General features: G+C 45.1%; 1 protein-coding gene across 6 annotated transcripts in view; it reads right to left on the reverse strand.

Moving 5' to 3' along the window:
• LOC101274348 (synaptotagmin-like protein 2) overlaps positions 1-14359 on the reverse strand; it is a 100280-nt gene that overhangs the window by 47327 nt on the left and 38594 nt on the right. For all 6 annotated transcript variants that reach the window (XM_049713433.1, XM_033431869.2, XM_033431870.2 and 3 more), the window contains exon 2: positions 8245-8742. In XM_049713433.1, the coding sequence (XP_049569390.1) occupies positions 8245-8345 (101 nt within the window). In that variant the 5' untranslated portion in view covers positions 8346-8742. The remainder of the gene's footprint in view (positions 1-8244; positions 8743-14359) is intronic.

Consider the following 14359-nt stretch of genomic DNA (forward strand, 5'->3'; position numbering starts at 1 on the left):
CAGATTCATTTCCCAGCACTTGCTCCCATACTCCCCCACGTGCCAGCACACTAGACCTCTTACTGATCTCCACACTGCTCTTACATGACCTCTGTAGACATTAAGGGCAGGAAGGTGTGGCAGAAAGACTATGGGCTTTGATGTCTCCCCAAATTAGGTCCAAGTCCCCGTTGTGACCCTTCCTAAATGTGATCTTTGGCAGGTTACTGAACCCCTCTAAGCTTCAGTCTCCTTGTTTATAAAGATAGGGGAAAATAAGACCTACTCTGCAGGACTTCCGGGATGATTAAATGCCGTATTTACCTGAAAGTACCTAACAGTGCCCAGATCCTGGTGAGAGACCAATAAATGTGAATTCTCTCCAGATGTCTTTCCCTCACTTCTCTGCCCAGCACGTGGCCCCTCATCCCTCAGATCTAGGTAGCACCTCCCCAGGGAAGCCTTCCCTGATCCTTGAGGGCACTGTGTGGCTTGCCCTTCTCCGTGCTCCCACAGCTCCTCCACGACAGCACTCACCACACTGTGTTCCAATGATCTATTTGCACATCTGTCTTACACACTAATCTGTGAACTCTGCAAACTCCCTGAAGGCAAGGACTACCTCATAAACACCTTTGTAACGCCAGCATCCAGCACGGAGCCTGGCACAGAGCTGATACCCAGAAACTGTTGAGTGAATAAATCAGTTAACAAATAAATGCTCAGCAGCCAACCTAGCCTGAGTAAAGACAAGAGATAAGAGAGAACCTGTCGCTGCTGGGGTTAAGTGAACCACGCTCCATCACAATGGCAGTGCCTCCTCCTAATGAGGCAGGCCACCTCATCTCTTGGTGGATTAGGGAAAAGCATGATGAAATACGGCATCAGCCACCATCGTGTTGAAAAAGACCACAAACCCTCACAGCATAACAACTCCCAATTTCTCTTCATGAGATTATTTATTCACTTATCTTTGTTGTTCAACGGAAAGGCACTTTGTAAGGGTCCTTATGCAACTCTTGATCCGCTTCTGCCTAACTGACTGTCTGTGAGCCTCTGATCCCATTAAGCTTTCAGTGCACAGTAAGCCCGCACCACGTGAGTCGGGCTCATTGAAGCACATGGCCCTTCATAGTAAAGCCGTTACAGTAAAGAATTGAGGTTGGGTTTCTGGCTCATTTCTTTTCAGGTGGCAAAAGAATAGGAAATTCTTTCAAATTCAGTAAGTGCTATTTATATATCTCCTATCATGATAATCACTACTAGGGTAAATCAATCTCTTTTTCTAGCTTAGTCATTTGGAATATTTTACAGATGAACCCATATGTATGACATCAAAGCCCAAGTTTTATAAAGGTGTAGATTAAAAAAAGAAATCCGGCCATCTAGGTGGTGCTGTCAAAATCTTCTCTGGGGCTTCCCTGGTGGCACAGTGGTTGAGGGTCTGCCTGCCGATGCAGGGGATGCGGGTTTGTGCCCCGGTCCGGAAAGATCCCACGTGCTGCGGAGTGGCTGGGCCCATGAGCCGTGGCCGCTGAGCCTGCGCGTCCGGAGCCTGTGCTCCCCAACGGGAGAGGCCACAATGGTGAGAGGCCCATGTACCGCAAAAACAAAACAAAACAAAACAAAACAAAACAAATCTCTGTACCTAGAGAATATTATGCTTAGTGAAATAAGTCAGAGAAAGAGAAATTCTGTATGATATCACTTACATGCGGAATCTAAAAAAGTAATACAAATGAGTGTACATGCAAAACACAAATAAACTCACAGGCATAGAAAACCAACCGGTGGTTACTAAAGGAGAGAGGGAATGGGGGAGGGGCAAATTAGGGGTACGGGACTAAGAAATATAAAGTACTATGTATAAAATAGATAAGCAACAAGGATATATTGTACAGCAAGGGAATTATAGCCATTATCTTGTAATAACTTTTAATGGAGTATAATCTATAAAAATACTGAATCACAATGCAGTACTAATATAATATGAAACATAATACTGTAAATCAACTATACTTTGATAAAAAAATTAAAATAAAATCAAATCTTCTCTACCAGCCCATATTGATCTCTCAATTTTCTTGAACTCTAATTGTACCAACCAAATTAGCACTTGATTCTCTCGTTGTTGTACCATTTAGTTGAAGTGGGAAAAAGGTAAGTTTCTTGACACTCACACTTTTTATACCTTACCATCCTCTCCACACGTGCATGTTGTACTTAGTAAAGAGCTAAGGATAAAGAAGATGCTCAATAAACACCCATGGGCTGCCACTGGGCAGAAGTGAAGGCAGAAGAACACTCAACCCAGAGAAGACACTGTCCAGTTGGTCCTCCAGGCAGAACATGCTGGTCACACCCCATTCTTTCAGCTAATACATACAAAGCATGTGTTCGGTCCTGGGCCTCACGCGTGGCACTTAACATGCATCATCTCATTTAATCCTTACAATTTCACCATGATGTACAAAGAATTCAGTCAACTGCAAAAGATGGCCATCTTGCTTTCTCTGTATGGTAAAGGCCATATCTGTTCATTTTTTCGTTCAACAGTTCATTAATTCCCTATCATATACCAGGCATATGCTTGGAATTGTACATAAAAAAGTTAGTCCACAGCCCTAACTGCTAACATCAACTCCTGCGGTGCAGAGAGAGTGTGAACACTTTCAGAGGAAAGCCAGAAGAGCAGTGGCACCCTTCATCCTGCGTTCAACATTTTTCCTGCTTGTACTCACGTAGCACACCCCAGCTTCTAGCTATTCATCATGATGAGGCAAAGGCCTAACATCATAGACAGGACCTGGTCGATATTATCTGCTCAGCTATGCATAATAAGAATCAGCAGACTGGCCAGAGAGGTTGATTGATCCATTCCCAGATTTTTTTTTTTTAACCTTTCAGTATATTCTGGGCAAGATGGTTAGACTACGAGATTTGAAAGTACTCTTAGATGTCTGTTTTGAATGAGAGAATGTTTGTTTTGAATGGACCTTAGATAGTTACAAATGGCCTCACTTTATAGATGACATGAGGCCCAGAGAGTTTAAGAGGTTTGCCCAAGGTCACACAGAGCGGGGACCGGAAGCCAGCCTGACTCCTAGCCGACATTCTTTCCACTGCCCCATCATCCTGCCTGAGAGAGCCAAACATGATTTTGATTTCTAAGATGGCTATCACACTTCACTCTTTCTACAAAGGCATTCAACCTTTGATAGAGAATCTGAAAACAAACACGTGAAAATGAAATAAATTGCAAAAGTTCTTTACAGCGGAAAACAAGAAGAAACATGCATCACTTGTGCTGTGGACACACCACAGATCCCCACAATCTGCTGCGAGGCAGCACAGTGTGTGGGAAGCACAGGCTTTGCAGTTGCATAAGCAAGGTTTCAATCTTACAGGGCACTTAACCTCCTCCACTCTATTTCCTCCCCCTTGTTGAGTGGGTTCAGCTACACTGCTGTGCGGATGAAAGGGGAAAACGTGAAGCTCTGTGTACAGTGTCAATCCTGGACAAATGTTGGTTCCTTTCCCCTTTGCTTTCACAGAAAATGCCATCAGAGGTCCTAGAAAGCAGTTCTTCAATGACAACTGCCTTTGTTTAAAAGAAAGTAGGTCTTAAGGCAGCAGCTGAGGATCATAAGATGTGGTCATGGGCTTCCCTGGTGGCGCAGCGGTTGGGAGTCTGCCTGCCGATGCAGGGGACGCACGTTCGTGGCCCAGTCCGGGAAGATCCCACATGCCACGGAGCGGCTGGGCCCGTGAGCCATGGCCGCTGAGCCTGCGCGTCCGGAGCCTGTGCTCCGCAACGGGAGAGGCCACAACAGTGAGAGGCCCGCGTACCGCAAAAAAAAAAAAAAAGATGCGGTCGTGGTTGAGATGGTGTCTACTGCAAGAACGCCCATCACCCTAGATGTGGTTGTGTGTTTATGGGATGGGGGATGTGGTGCTGGCGGTGTACAGACACACAGCGGCAATGATTTCCTGCTGGCAGTGTGATGCAAAGCACAGGAAATACCACCTCCAGAGTGTGTCACTTTCAAACCCTAAGAGACTAAAGTTACATCTATGTATGTATGGTGGTGTTTCTTTTAAAAAGGAGGACAGAGAGGGAGGAGGCAGCGGGGAGCGAGAAAAAGAATCCATCCTGATGTCTGCTTCACTGCTGGTTTGTGAAATGTCTCCAGCTGGTAGTTAGGAAAGCAAGCTGGGTAGTGAGGCATGGTAATAACTGGGCCTAGCACTGTGGTACAGGTAGGGAGGCAGCATGAAAGACAGTGACCTGGAATTGCTTTCTTCTAACAGAACCCCCGAGATACCACAGTAGATATTCCCTTGGGTTCAAACCCACATTCTACTATTAACAGGTTGAGTGATTTGGGAACTGGACGCTTCCCCTGTTTGACACTCATTTTCTCATCCACGAAATCAGGATGGGAGGTAGCATAAAGGATAAATCATCTCCAAAGTGCCCTGAAAGAGCTTGGATGTGAACAAGTCAAAGCACTGGATAAATCAGGAATGGCAAACAGATTTCAATTTAAATCCAGCTCTCATCAACAGCCATATTGTAAAGGACTCTGAGGCAGTGTCTGGTCTTAGTGGGCAGCAGTGCTATGATCCATGAGTAATGTCCTCACGGCTACAGGAGGGTTCTACCCCAAAGCCCATAATGAATTAGCATTTGAAATAGCAGTCTGAATTTTAGTGGCAGATTGCCTTGCTAATGATGTTTTCCTTAGGCTAATATCAGAATTATCTAATTTATGTTTCTAAAGCCATATACTAACTTGGAGGAGGACTGGGGCATTGTAAAATCACGTTAGGGAAACAAGGTTGAGATTTTAAATTTGCGATTGATAATCCATTAAATGGTTAAATGGTAAATTCCTTGAGCACTGGGACCATGTTTCAATTACCCTAAAATTCCTTCCATTTGTTCAGAGAAGTTCCCTAGACTTAATGAGTACTCAATTAAATTTCACTGTATTAAATAGTTGAGAGTTTTAGGAGTAATTTCCTTCTAAGGAATCAGACCACTGACCAGAGAATTCTGCCCTTTTTTAGAGGCATAGGTGGAGTGGTGAATGAGGGAATTAAAATGTATCAATCACCTACTATGTGCTAAGAAGATGAAGAATTATCTTACTTAATCCTGACTGTAATTCTTTGAGTTTGGTACTAGGGTCATTCCCAGTCTCTGAGTTGAGGCTCAGAGAGGTCAAGTAACTTGCTGAATGAACCATAGTTGATCAGTGGTGAGGACAGGATTCAAACTCACTAAGTTTTGACTCAAGGTCCACGCTAGGGCCCTTACTGTTCTTCTGAAAAAGCAATACCAGTGTGCAACATGGGGCAGAAGGAAAAGCAGTAGACCAAGAGCTTTTCTTATCATGGCTTTGGCACTGACTAGCTGTGTGACCCTGGGAAAGTCACTTCCCCTCTCTGGGCTTTTCCTTCATTATCTGTAAAGTGACTGATATGGACCCCAAAAATCTTTCCAGAGCTGTCAGGCTATCACTCTGATGGAAGAGCTAGAGACAAACAGCTGCGGGATGGTGACGGGGCTGAAAAGCAAAAGCCCATAGAATAGCATTTTCAGAGACCAGAAACCTAGTCATGGTTCTACCAGCCCAGGAGCAGACAGCCTCAGAACCAACCCAGGTTCCGTCAGTCCTAAAACCAAGGGTGCCAGAGTTCCATTCCTTTTGCGTGGAGCAGGTTACGGGTTGGGCCTCTGTCAGTGTCCACAGGCTATGGGCCTCATGCCCATCTGTGCCCCCCCCACACAGTCACTCAGTCCTGGACCTGCCTGTGGCCAAGTCCACATGAGCTGCTTGGTGACTAATTAGGAAGGCCCCCAGAATGGTAGCAGTAAACAGGACTTGACTCACACCAGATTTTCACCACCCCAAGCCTTCTTCCTATCAGTTTACAAAAGCAAGAAACAAGGGCAGCACCAGCAGCAGCTTCTGAAGCATCCTCAGAAACAGTGCATGGAAGGAGAATCTGCAAAGTCCCTGCTACAAACGGACTCACAGCATTCCTGCTGTGGCTGCAGACTGGATGGTGTTAGTGGCTACACACACACCCCTTACAAGGCCCAGTTCCAGGCAGAACTTTGAATTTTTTTTTTTTTTTTTTTTTTGCTGTACACGGGCCTCTCACCGTTGTGGCCTCTCCCGTTGCGGAGCACAGGCTCCGGACGCGCAGGCTCAGGGGCCATGGCTCACGGGCCCAGCCTCTCCGCAGCATGTGGGATCCTCCCCAACCGGGGCATGAACCCGCGTCCCCTACATCGGCAGGCAGACTCTCAGCCACTGCGCCACCAGGGAAGCCCAGAACTTTGAATTTTTAAGTATATTTTCAGCAATTACTATAGATGCCTGAGAAACACCTCCACTCATCTCATACAGAATCAGAGAACTACAGGGAAGACCCAGCAGCCTGGAATCTCTGGGGTCAAGTAAATACAGAAGGGAGGGAGAATGAATCTCTCTTCGTAACCTGGCTAGATAGAGGAAACAGAATTACAGACCACACGTAAGGTCTTGTAAGTGGGAGGAATCAAAGATCGCAGCTCGCCAGGATTCAGAGTCCCCACATCCTGAGGCAGGAAGAGGGACAGGACCCGGTGCAATCCCAGCTCCACTGCTTTCTTTCCCATCCTCTGCATCTTATCTTCTGAGAGACTAAAGGAATTCCCATTTCCCACTGTGCTTGAAAAATCAACTAATATTCTCTCTGTGCTGCCCCCTCCCCTTCTTTCTAAAATAGGTCTAACGGTCTTCCCAGGATGTCCTGTCTGCTATAGTTTTCTTAGGGAGGGGAGGTGGAGTTAGTGAATGAGTACCTGAGGGCCAGGATTTAGTTCTCACTTCTGACACCTACGGACTACATGAGCTTGGGTGAGTCACCTGACCTGTCTCAAGGTCAATTTCCTCACACATCAAGTGGGTGTAATTACATCCCACCCTGCACCCCCAACTGCACGAGTGCTGTGAGCTCAGAAGAAATAAAAGTCATGTAAGCTCCTTGCAATCTGTTAAGCACTATCGATATATGAATTATTGCTAGTAGCCATAGTTAGACACTCTGGAGTGCTTGAAGTGAATTTCAGCATGTTCTTTTATAAAGCACCCATGTTCAAATTAGGGTCAAAATATGGATAACGAAATATGGGCACAAATAACTCCATTATTCATGATCCTGCTATCCTAAGAAGTAAGAACAGGGCTTATGTTCCTTTTGGATAACTCCTAGGTTGGGGATCATGCAGTTACTATGACTAACTCACATTCAGGAAACCTTTCGCTGCCTTCAAGGCCCCAGATCACAAAGGCAACAGATGGCAGGGCTTGGACTCAAGCCCACTTCTTCAGCATTCTGACCTCACGCTCCTCCAGCCCCGCAAGTGAGTGAAAGTGGTGGGAATGCTGATGTGGAACATTTGGGTTCCTCCCAAAATGAATAGCGTGTCAAAGTTGCCACTCCTTCTTATGGAACACAAATGAAAAATTGGCTCAGTCAGAACTAATTTCAATTGCTGTTGAAACCAATTCAAACATTTCTGAAGATGGGCAAAAATGTGAGCTACTTCTCAATTTATTTTCTTCTGAAAACTTTAGAAATTAAAAATTTTTTCTAATTTCACACATGATCCATTTTTTAAGTAGATTCAGTTAAAAAAGTCGATATATATGTGTGTGTTTATATATATATATATATATATAGAGAGAGAGAGAGAGAGAGAGAGAGGTAGATGTATATATGTGTTTGTATACATTATTTCATTTTTAATCCAGTGTTTAATAATTTAAAGGAGTTTAGTTAGGTTTTTAATCAAAACTATTTCTGGCAGGAGTCCTATGGGATAAATTAAGAGATACGGGGCTTCCCTGGTGGCGCAGTGGTTGAGAGTCCGCCTGCCGATGCAGGGGATGCGTGTTCGTGCCCCGGTCCGGGAAGATCCCACGTGCCGCGGAGCGGCTGGGCCCGTGAGCCATGGCCGCTGAGCCTGTGCGTCCGGAGCCTGTGCTCCACAACGGGAGAGGCCCCAACAGTGAGAGGCCCATGTACTGGAAAAAAAAAAAAGAGATATGGAGGAGAAAGTTCTGTCCAGGAAATAAACTTACAATTGGAATCCATTAAGTCAGGCTCCAAGTCAGAACTACCACTTAAGGTTGAGGAAAGAAAAGTGTCCCATCTTCTTACAGACTGCCCATCCTCCCATGCCCGAGGACCCGCCCGGCCTCTTACCTGACTCTCTCCTCCTCAGCCCTCTTCAGGGCAGCATCCCGCTGCAGAACCTTCATGATGGCCTCTTGCTCTTCCTCTGTCAGGAAGCTTAAGTCGATCATTTTGAAACGTGTACACAAAAATGACAGAAACAAATATGACTTAAAATTCTCAAAGCTAAACAAAAGTTACTGTAGCCCAGATGATCAGAAGATGCAAAAATGAAATGAAACGATATCTTGTTCAGTTCTTCAGCAAAAGTCTTCTATTGGCTGGGTAAAAGTTTTAGGTGGCTGATAGCAAAATCCTCAGCGCCCTTTCCCTCGAGAAAGCAGTGGTCTGTGGGATGATGTCAAGAAGAGGCTCTCGGGATGCTGCATTCCTTGCCAGACAGGTCACTTGTACCTACAGCGGCATTCCTGCTCACGCCCCCTCTCCTGGACCAGTCTGAGCACAGTTTATTCTCCTTCCGTCCAACGTCAACTTGATGAGAGGCAACAGCATCTGAGCATCACCTACCTGCAGAACCGTGAGACAGTAAACACCACACAGTGAGAGGCAGTTCCTATAAGCATTGCTCATTATTTTAAGATTTAAAGCATGTCTGGGGGTAGAAAACTGACCATGTGAGATGGTGTCTGAGATCAGGGAAACCAGTTCTGCCAGCTTCTTGAGCAAATAGAAAATGGGTCATGAAATATGCTTCAACTCAATTCCGGACCGCCAAGATGGAGAGTGCACAAAAACGCCTGTCAATGTTTAACCATCCACAGAGGGAAGAGATGGTTGCAAAAATGCTCACTTCTTCTTGCATAGGGACATTCCACTAGAGTATATCTGTGCTCGGTAATGACAAGAGAATTAGTATTGGGTAGAGGTAATCTGCACAACAATGGGAATCGTTATTCTCCACTTAGTCCCACCTCTAACTTTTGCTCAACCTGGAGCAACTCAACTAGCTTGTCTCCCTTCATTTCCAAGGAGAAAGAACGCTTACTGGTGTTGTGTATATAATCTGGGGGAATGGAAGAGGCAGAATTTCAAAACTCCTCAACATTCAAAGTGAGCATTTTTGCGTAGAACCATGGGCAAGAATCCTATTTTCTTTGAGGCATTTTAAATCCATGAGCAGTGAGAAGATGAGACCTACAGAATGCCACAGCCAGGTGGAACTTCAGAGATACTCCAGGATCGGGGCCCTTTAACAAGCACAGTACTGCATATACAGTAGACACTAAAAAACATGGGTTTAGTAAATTTTAAAGCAGCCCTACTTAAGAAAATACAGTGTGTACACTAGTAATTTTTATGAATAAATTCTTTGCTCTTTGGCAAAACAGAATTACTAAGAAGTACTCGCACCACTACTTGCTAACTACAAACCATTAGGCAAGTTACCTAACCACTCTGAGGCTCAGTTTCTCATTAGGACATCCTTCACAGGTTGTCAGGATTAAATGAAATAATGAATATAAAAGAGCGCATAGCTTGCATCCTGTACCAAAAATAGCTAAAAATATATTCTAGCTTCCTTTCTGAGTTCACACTTTTGTCCCATCCAGCTGAATAAGAGTGTACTGGTTACATAATTTCCTTTTCTCTTTTGTATCTTTCTGATCTCCCCCATGAAGCTTGGACTTCGTAGGCAGGTACTCAGGTGACCTTTGTTTTATCTTCCTGAGATCTTTGCATATTGCCCACAGTGATGACTCAAATAAATATTAAGACAACACTTCACACTTATTTTTTTTAATTTGCACGCACTTGCATATGTTACTGCCTGCTTGTTTGTCTTGAAAAATAACTCATCCTTCAAGATGAAAGTCACCACCTCCAGGAAGCCTTCCCTCACTCCCATAGCCAGAGTTAAATGCTGTAGTAGATTCAATTATTACTAACTCTTCACTTCCTCCCTGAAACAGAACTATACAATCATGTTGCCACTACAGTAAGCAGAGTATTCATCCCTATCTTTCTGGAGGTGGGATTGGCCTGTGACTTACTTTGGTCAATGGAATGTTATAAATGTGATGCAAGCATAGTCTGTGGATACGCTTGTGTGGTTTGGCTTGGCTTCTTGTACTCTGGCCATAGACCACAAGAAGAGCTTGCCCCAGGTAGCCACTGCCTCTTCAGTCAGGGTCTCAGAAAAAGAGATACAAGAACAGACCAGAACCTCATCCACCTGAAGCAGGGCCACCTTAGCTGGTCTGTAGGTATTGAAGCAAGAAGTAAATATTTTTTGTTGGAAGCCACTGAGGTTTGGGGTTGTTATACAACGAACACTTTTGTAGCAGGAACTTGACTAACACAAAAATTTTCTCCTCCACCTACGTATCTTCACTGTTATAATTATCTGTCTGCTCTCCATCTCTCCCATCTGACTGTGAGTCTCTCAATGTGAAGAAGTAAGTGAATGAGTTGGGACTTCCCTGGTGGCGCAGTGGTTAAGAATCCGCCTGCCAATGCAGGGTACATGGGTTCGAGCCCTTGTCTGGAAAGATCCCACATGCCATGGAGCAACTAAGCCTGTGCACCACACTACTGAGCCTGCACTCTAGAGCTCACAAGCCACAACTACTGAGCCCGGATGCCGTGACTACTGAAGGCTGCGTGCCTAGAGCCCATGCTCCGCAACAAGAGAAGCCACTATAATGAGAAACCTGTGCACTGCAACAGAGTAGTCCCTGCTCACTGCAACTAGAGAGAGCCCATGCTCAGCAATGAAGACCCAATGCAGCCAAAAATAAATATATAAATTAATTAATTTAAAAAAAGAAAAGAAATAAGTGAATGAGTAAATGAATTAGTAAACCTAATCCAAATAGACAACTTCACCACGGGATGGCTATCTCAACTCTTTCATGCACAGTAGCTTCCTTTCATGTGCAGTAACTTCCTTAGATCTCAAAGGCTGGCAAGGAAATAGATTCAGGCCACATTCTTGGAACCATGTCCTTCGTGAGGCATCGCACTGCCTCCCAGGTTCAATGGGAGATTGTTTTTAAGTTCAGTGAGTCGAGGACAGGAAGAGAACAAAGGAGAAAAACAACTTAAATTTTCCAGCAGTGGTAATTGGCAGGGGGGCTAAAGGGAGAAATGCTGGTTTCCACACCTTCAAATAGAACTATAAGCTAACCAGTGCTTCTGTGTAAAAGCTTCTAGGGTTAAGTTTTTCCTAAAACTAGGCTATTTGGTGAGGCAAAGGGCAATGTCCTTATTTTACAAAGAAGTGAAGGGCTCGAACCCTTGACTCCTAATTGGGTAGTGGGGAGTTACTACCCAGCCAGATCGTGGGAAAGCCCTCAGATGGCAATCAAGCCTCTTCAGTACCAGGTGACCCCCAACTCCCAATATTCTGGATGATATCTATCATGAGAGCTAGTCAATTTCATTCATTCATTCAACAAACATTTGTAGAGAGCCTATTATGTGCCTGACACTGTTCTAAGCCCTGGAGATACATTAATGAATAAGACATTAAAAACTTCCTGTCCTTGTAGAGTGTATATGTCAGTTGGAGGTGATAATGATCAAACTAAATAATAAAAACATAAATAAAAAATAAAAACAATTATGTAACTTTTGGGAAGGTGATAAGAGCTCTGGAGGAAAACAAAGCTGGGAAGGGAATAATAAGGTGAGGGGCATTAGAGTTTTACAGAGAGTGGCTAGGGTAGGTCTCATTGAGAAGATATTTGAGCAAAAACTTGCCAGAGATGAGGGAACGAGCCACGCAGGTATCAGAGGGTCCTGAGGTGGGAGTGTATTTGACATGTTCAACAAACTTCAAGGGAGCCAGGGCTGGAAGGCCAGTGTGCCAGGAGGAGAAAAGGATGGAGCGGGCCAGAAAGGAAATAGGTCAGACTGTATCGGGCTTTGCAAGGACTGTAAGATTTCTGCAGCAGCAGTAGGGAGGGCAGAAAAAAAAGAAGGTAATAGGGCTTCCCTGGTGGCGCAGTGGTTGAGAGTCCGCCTGCCGATGCAGGGGACACGGATTCGTGCCCTGGTCCGGGAAGATCCCACAAGCCACGGAGCGGCTGGGCCCGTGAGCCATGGCCACTGAGCCTGCGCGTCCGGAGCCTGTGCTCCTCAACGGGAGAGGCCACAACAGTGAGAGGCCCGCGTACCGCAAAAAAAAAAAAAAAGAAGGTAATAAATATTTACTGGGCACCTCCTAACGCCTGGCACTGTACATATATCATCTCATTGGATCCTCACAAAGATCTGAGGGAGGTATTTTGTTACCTTTGTTTTTTAAATGAGGACCATGAGGCCCAGGGAGGTGTTTGCCACCAAGCTTGTGTGTGGCGGGGCTGGCATTTGCCAGTGGCTTTGTTAGAATAGGTCACTCCGATATTGACATCTCATTTAATTCTCCCCTGCACACAGATGCTCAAACTGGGGAAGCAGAAAAACGCTCTTCTGTCTGGCTGTGGACCTTCTCTGCTTAAGCATAAAAGAATCACTGGCCCAGAGCTGGCTGTCAGCATGGAGGCAACCTCAGTGCAAAAATTCGGGAGGGATGAATCTTGGCAACAGGGATGCCTGACGTGTTTACAGAAGGAGTAGCTCCCGGGATGAGCAAACAGTTCTCCTTAGGTTCAGCCCTCCCTCCCATCCTCCTCATGCTACTGAATATGAATGCGACAAAGCCATATTCCCAGGCTTAAAACCCTTCACCAACTTCCCACTGTCCACTGGCTAAGGCTCAAAGTCCTTGCGGTGGCCTGTAGGGCTCTCCGTGAACTCACACCTGCTTTCTTCTCCAAGCTCTTTTCCTGCCCCACTGAACTTTTTCAGCTCCTTTTGCCTTCAGGCCTTTTCATATGCTTGTCCTGGCTCCTAGAATACCCTTTCCTGAGAAAATACCTCTCGGGTCTCAGGTGAGATGTCACTTACTGCACAGAAGCCTTCCCCATCCTCCCAAGGCCAGGTTAGGTACCCCTCTGGGGTGCTCCATGGGCACCTAACTTCCTCACTCAGGATACTCACCACACCGCCTCAAATCCCATCTACTCACATCTGTCCTCCACTAGTTTATGCGCAAGGCCAGGGCCTCTAAGTGCTTTGTATGCCCACCCATCACCTGCCACTGTGGCACCCATCTACGTACGAGGCACTCAGGTATTTCATACGTGAACACGGGTGGCAGGGGACTGAGCTTCCACTTCCGCCTTAACGTGAACCTGGCTCTAGGGTCCATCATTGAAAAAGCAGGTCCATGTTATTCACTGGGTTCCAGCTCCAGGTCCTTCACCATGACTGTCTGGTTTAAATAAATTACCTGACTTCTCCAAGCCTCAGTTTCCTCACCTGTATGATGGGTCTCTTCACTCCTACCTTCCCTTCCTTATGGAAATACTGTGAGGCTCTGGCGAGAAGGAAGAAAGTGTCGAGGACAAGTAAGGAATGGGCAGCAATAGGAACAGCGGCTAAAAGGGAAATGTGAGGGCTCCAAATGCAAAGTGTGCTTAATTCAAATTTTCCTTTCTCCTTTTGAAATGCATAGAAATACCGGATGACTATGTTGTATAACAGGAACTATCATAGTATTGTAGGCCAATTATACTTCAAAAACAAACAAACTCACAGAAAAGGAGATTTATGGTTACCAGAGGCGGGGATTGGGAGAGGGGCAATTGGAGGAAGGCAGCCAAAAGGTACAAACTTCCAGTTACAAGATAAATAAATACTAAGGAGGTAATGTGCAACCTGACAATTATAATTAACACTGCTGGGTGTTAAATATGCAAGTTGCTAAGAGAGTGAATCCTAAGAGTTCTCATCACAAGGAAAAACACTTTTTCTATTTCTTTAATTTTGTCTCTACATGAGGTGATGGATGTTCACTAAACTTACTGTGATAATCACTTCATGGTGTATTTAAGTCAAATCGTTACGCTGTACACCTTCAACTTATACAGTACTGTATGTCAATTGTATTTCACTGAAACTGGAAGAAAACAAACAAAATATTTTGCATGTGTCAGCCCTGCTATGCCACATCTGTAAAAGCCTATACTCTTCTCTTTGTCAGCTGTCCAAAAGGCCTCAAACAGTTGGTGTTTGCTTTTGACGGCAGCAAAGAGAAGAGCTAGGCTTGCAGGCCTAATCTCCAACATTCTGCCAACCA

Source organism: Orcinus orca, chromosome 8 (assembly GCF_937001465.1).
Source record: "Orcinus orca chromosome 8, mOrcOrc1.1, whole genome shotgun sequence".
Classification (NCBI taxonomy): Eukaryota; Metazoa; Chordata; class Mammalia; order Artiodactyla; family Delphinidae; genus Orcinus; species Orcinus orca.